This window comes from Rhagoletis pomonella, unplaced genomic scaffold (assembly GCF_013731165.1).
Source record: "Rhagoletis pomonella isolate Grant_MI unplaced genomic scaffold, Rhpom_1.0 Rhpom_scaffold_00003, whole genome shotgun sequence".
NCBI classification, from domain to species: Eukaryota; Metazoa; Arthropoda; class Insecta; order Diptera; family Tephritidae; genus Rhagoletis; species Rhagoletis pomonella.
This window is the reverse complement of record NW_023458557.1, coordinates 91,220,766-91,226,559: the sequence shown is the minus strand read 5'-3', so window position 1 is coordinate 91,226,559 and position 5,794 is coordinate 91,220,766. Positions and strand designations below refer to the sequence as shown.

Sequence of the window (5,794 nt, the reverse complement as noted above, 5' to 3'; positions counted from 1 at the left end):
TCAAATAAAATACAAATATTGCTTTCAAATGACATCATCTTTTTCGAACGTTTCGAACTTTTTCCGGAGACGAAAATTAATGATAACTGTAGGAGTTTTTTCTATGCGTTTTCGGATACGGAAAATTGAACGAAACTGCACTGTCGGCAAAATTTACGTGTCTTTGCTGGCTGGATGTTCAACAAGAAGCTTACATATACATACACAAATATCGTCGTTTAGAGAACAAAACCGCGTTCGTAACTGACATTTGTGCCAAAAAATATATTTGCTCACCGGAAGCTCCTAGCATCACGCTCGTTTCCATTTATACTAAAATATCGATTCTTAGACATAATAAGAAGAGATAATTAGGGATAAAAGAGAGAACCGTTTTCAAATAGGACTAGCTTTACTCTCACCTACAAAATCTTGCCAACCTCACATACGAGATTTTGCATTTTCTTGATACGCGGTTTTGTACTTTAAATGACATGTAAATGCATTTTCACTTTCTTGATGGCTGTCAGATCGTTGAAGAATTTATCCATTGACTACTATCGTTTTCTTTTGTATCGAAAAATGTTGCCTTTTCAGTGCTCTCTCCGCAAAAATAATCAGGAGAGGGCAATGAGAAGGTAACATATTTTTATTAGAAAAGAAAACGCCAGAGGTTTCGTACCCAAAAGTGGATTCCATTAAATAATTAAAAAAGCGCTTTTTAAAATTAAATCTCATTTTATTTTTCGCATCGGATTTATGCATAAAAAATACGTATGTAAGTATAGTCTTTAACAGTATTAGGTACGTAAACCTCAACCGCCTTATGGTTTAAATGAATTCAGTTAGATCGAAGTACCTAAGCCTCTCATAACTTAAGTCATATTATATTTAGTATTACACAAAGTTATTCAATCCAAAGAGAGTTTTCGAAATTCGCTTAACAATTTTTATTTATATACAAAAAGTTTAACTATAACGAAATTATTTGACCAACTAATTCTAAGAGCAAGATAACAATTTCTACACACATACTAAAAAATTATGTTTAAAGATATAAAATTTATCTTTAGTTGGCAAGCTTTGTCAGAGCAAAGCGTGTACTAAACTACCGTAACAACGTTTTGTTTTTCTTTTTTTAATGGAAAAATACTTAAACTCTAAAAACAGGCAAACACAATATCCCAACGCAAGAATATGCACGCGCGCACCTCGATCCCTATCAGCCCATAAGCTTAAAAACGCAACTCATGACGGTTGATTTTCTCATATATTTCAGGTGTGAGCAGTTCGTAACGTCCTTTCGGCGTCTGATAGTAAAGCGTATCCTTAATCTTAGTTGGATCGAAGCCCTCTTTCTGCAAATCCACTTTACGCAACTTAAACGTGCCAGTCATATCGATTTTGGTTAGAAACCGCAAGAATTGTGGACGCGCATAGGCAGGCAACACCTTTGCCAGCTTGTCAGCGAACAATTCCAAGTCCACCTCATGATTCGGATCGAAAATGGCAGCCATGCCTGCACGCCCTTCTGTGTGTGGTATGGCCACACCATAAACAACTGTGTCCTTATAGCCTGCGACGTTGCTGACTTGCGCCTCCACCTCGCTGGTCGATACGTTCTCCCCCTTCCAACGGAATGTGTCACCTGTACGATCCTTAAAGAACAAATAACCGCGCTCATCGGCAACCAACAGATCACCCGATAAGAAAGCCATATCGCCTTTGCGGAATACATCACAAACAATTTTCTTCGCCGATGCTTTCTCATCTACATAGCCAAGGAATTCGCGCGCTGAATTTCCTTTAACAATTTTGCCGATAAACACGCCAGGCTCGTTGGGTTCGCACAGCTGGCAGAGCCCATCAGCACCGCGTATCGGTTCACCGGTGTCGGGATTGGCGCGTAGAATCGAGATCGGATAAACTTGCGGCAGGATGCGTGAGACGAAACCGATGGCACCAATAGTGCTGTCGTTATTCATTATGTTTGCATTACCCTCAGTGGCGCCATAAAATTCACCCACTTTGGAAATATTGAAGCGTTCGACAAACTGTGGCCAAATTTGTGGACGTAAACCATTGCCGAAAATGAGACGCACATGATGTGTGCGATCGTTTGCCGACGGAGGGGTAGCAAGTATGTAGCGCGCCATCTCACCGATATACTGACCGACCTGTAACGATTAGAAGGGTAGAAAAGGTGTAGCGTGCAAAAAATGGGTGACATAGATGATATGTAAAACTTACGGTAGCCTCAAACTTGACGCAATCAGTAAAATAGCCAGAGGCGGAGAACTTCTTGCGTATAGCAACGGTGGAGCCAAACAAAATCGCCTGACCCATACTCATAATGCCGCCGGCGGTGTGGTACAGAGGAAGTGGCGTGTAGAAAACGTCTTCCTGACGGAAACCCATTGTATAGTTGATGCCAGCCGCGATGAAGAGATAGCTAGAACGTTTTGAAAATCATATGCGCATATTAACAGAGAGTAAATAACACAAGATGGACACTAATATAAAGCCTACCGCGCATGTGAGATCACCGCCGCCTTGGGCAGACCTGTGGTGCCCGAAGTGTAGATGTAGACAAGACGGTCATGATGGTTAGCACGCTCCGCTTGCGCAGCTACATGACGCTTTTCCACAGTTTCCAGCAGGGTAGTCATATCCTTCGCCGATTCGATCACGTTCTTATTCGCTTCATCGTTGAATTGGTATAGCGCTACATGTGCCGGTGGTATATCATTGCGCACTTCCTCAACAGCTGTGCTGAAGCTCTCACCGAAAATCAATGATTTACAATGCGCCACACTGATGCTGTGCAACAGCGATGGTCCACGCTGATTGGTATTAATCAGTGGCGTGATTACCCCAATTTTGGAGAGTCCCAACCAAATGCCTACAAATTCGGCACGATTCTCAAGCAATAAGCCAACGACATCGCCCTTTCGATAGCCTTGTGCATGAAAGAAGTTTGCTATGCGATTTGAAAATTCTTCCAACTGGCGAAAGGTCCACCTCTGCGTATCGCTGATTATCGCATTTTTATTTGGATTCTGTTTAACTTGCATTTGAAAGATGTCCGCAATGGTAAGATTCTCACGCTCATATCTTTTGGTGAGGCGCAAGAGCTTGAGGTAGGCCCAGAGTGCGCTGAAAAAGGGGAAATTAAATAAATGAGCTAAAGTGCGATAAAATCTTAAATAGTTTAGCCGTTATAGTGCGAATAATTTTTGTCTTATTGACGTATCATTATATTTAAGTACTTGTAATCTTTCCTGATAACACTAATATAATCAATTCCACATTAGCTCATCGTTCATTGTATTGATCGATTATAGCCGTCGATTTAAACACAAACATTTCTATAACAGATTTTCTATGTATGTATGTATGTACTATAGATTATATTTTTTGTTCAAATGTTGGTACGGATTAGTTCGACTAAAGTGTTTGCTTAATTGTTGGACACTTTTGTCTATAGTTATAAATTAATAATTGCACTTTGAACCTTATTGACCCAGTCGATTTCTGGTGAATGTAAATGAATAGAAATACTGAAATAACTTAACTCATTATTAATTAATTGGGTGGGTTCAAATGGCGAGTTTAGCAACTTAAATTAGCACTTATGCATGTCGTTTTAAAACCACCACTCGAAATTTAGCCTGAAAAAAGACGGAAAGAAACCAGCAGAGATCGGATATTTCTTCAAATCCAGCTTGTGGAGTTCAAAAGCTTAAGTAGTTGTAGTGGGTTAATATTCAGCCTCACTGCGAGTGCCGTGTCGAATGTAAGTCGTTTTTGAGAGTCGAATCATATCGAAAATATCTCGTCATTGCCGCAAATGTCCACTCGACTAGTGTATTAAAACGGAAAAAACTTGGCAGCACTGCATACTTTTCGACGATTTTCGTCGTTTATTTATTTTAGCACGACAGTCGACAATGCGGATAGTGTCGAGTCGTACACCGTTTCTTCTGCATCTGGTGAAATACAGATAGGAAAAGAGGTGTTGTGTTCCAGTTTTAGTCTTGCAGCATGGATTCCAACTGCCCAGTGCCCTGTGTAAACGGCAGTTAGTCGAGATAAATCTTTCCCATTGAGATTTAGGAGAAATGCAGCGCGCTTAGCGCAGCCGGTGGGTCAGGACGTCAGCCATCTCATTGCCATGAATTCTGCTGTGCCCGGCCACCCAGTGCAACGACATACCTATCAGCTAAGGCCATTACGTTTTCTCTGCACTGTTTTATTATGCTGGAAGTGATGCTTACCGAGCCAGGTGCCTTGATTGCTGCCTGACTATACGAGAAAATAGCAATGCTGGTCCCGGATAGCTTTGAGAATAAAATTATTTGCACGCCTGGCTGAAAAACATTGGTAGCATTTGGTAGCCGAATAGATTTTTCGATTTGGATGTCAGTTGAAAAAATTCCGGCCTCTATGCCACAATAAATTTTTAGACGTCCGTCAAAATGGATACTTCAAAGCGTTCAGTAAGCAGTCAGATTTTTCACTAGGCAGTCAGATTTTTCGCGGTCGTTGAAAAGGTGCCCGCACGAGGCGATTTTGCGTTCAACTTTTGCTTTCAACTCACGCAGGGTTGCAAGAAAAAAAAAGTTGAATGGCTAAATGTTGGCTGGCGACCAACTTCGTTGAAAGCGATTAGTTGAAAGGCCGTTCAACCAAAATTAGAATGCAAAGTTGAACAATGCAAACGCCTTTTTATGGCGAATATTTTTATATTTTTTTATATTTTGATATTTTTAGCCATTCAATTTTTTTTTCGTGCAACCCTGCGTGATATCAACGCAAAAGTTGCCTGAAAAATCGCCTCGTGCGAAAGCCTTATGAAAGAGATCAAGATACGTCCATGCCCGTACGTACATACGTTCTTTCCACAGTCTAAGTTCCCTCAACCTCAGAGCACTCGGTGACGCATTTTCCACGTTTATTGTTTATTTTCTAGCGAAAACTCCACTACCTCATGGAGCGCAGATTCTGTAGAGCGCCCTTTTTGTTAAGCATGCTGTTCAGTAGACAATACTCCGTTGCCTAATTTTGAACGAATGTGCATGTCTAGCAAACGCTCGAGACTTAACTGTTATTAATATTATAAACTTGGACTGACATTCAGGAAGTGTTTTTTTTTAAGAGTTGCCACTTTTTTCAATAGTTAAAATCAATTAATTAATAGATTAATAAAATTTTACATTGCGGTTGTCAAACGAAAAGAATTCTAAAACGGTCTATTTCGAATAACATTGGAGAGAGTTGACACCTGTTCAAAATGTGGAGATCAATCTAATAAACTAGTTAATTAAAATATTTTAATCTGCGTTACAAACGAGAGACGTCTAAGAAAGCTTTATTTCAAAAATGATTTTATCAATTTAATCAACAAGCTTAATAAAATTTTTTATATGTGAATCAAATCAACGAGAGGTCTAAGAAATCTTCATTACGAAAACCTTTTTTATGATAGTAGATTGCCGCCTTTTTGAAAATTCTTGATCAAATTAATTAACAAGTTAAATGAATTATTTTGATATTTCTAAAATATTTTTATAGAGGCTTGCCACCTGTTTAGAAATTCAAAATCAGCTTTTACTTTAATTAACAAGTTTAATAAAGTATTTAATATGGTTATCAAGCGCAGGAGGTTTAAGGAAAGTTTATTTCGGAAAGATTCTTGAAAAAGGTTGCCACGTGGTTATAAATTCAAAACCAAATTAATAAACAAGGTAAATGGAATGTTTTAATATGAGAGTCAAACTAGAAAGGGTTAAGAAAGGTTTATTTCAAAAAAAAT

At 39.1% G+C, this 5,794-nt stretch overlaps 1 protein-coding gene across 2 annotated transcripts in view; it reads right to left on the bottom strand.

Moving 5' to 3' along the window:
- Window positions 1-703: 703 nt before the first annotated feature.
- LOC118735769 (long-chain fatty acid transport protein 4) overlaps window positions 704-5,794 on the bottom strand; it is a 62,572-nt gene continuing 57,481 nt past the window's right edge. For both annotated transcript variants that reach the window (XM_036465719.1, XM_036465718.1), the window contains 3 exons: window positions 2,509-3,135; window positions 2,230-2,431; window positions 704-2,156 (listed from right to left, as the gene is read on the bottom strand). In XM_036465719.1, coding sequence (XP_036321612.1) covers window positions 1,215-2,156; window positions 2,230-2,431; window positions 2,509-3,053 — 1,689 coding nt within the window. In that variant the 5' untranslated portion in view covers window positions 3,054-3,135 and the 3' untranslated portion in view covers window positions 704-1,214. The remainder of the gene's footprint in view (window positions 2,157-2,229; window positions 2,432-2,508; window positions 3,136-5,794) is intronic.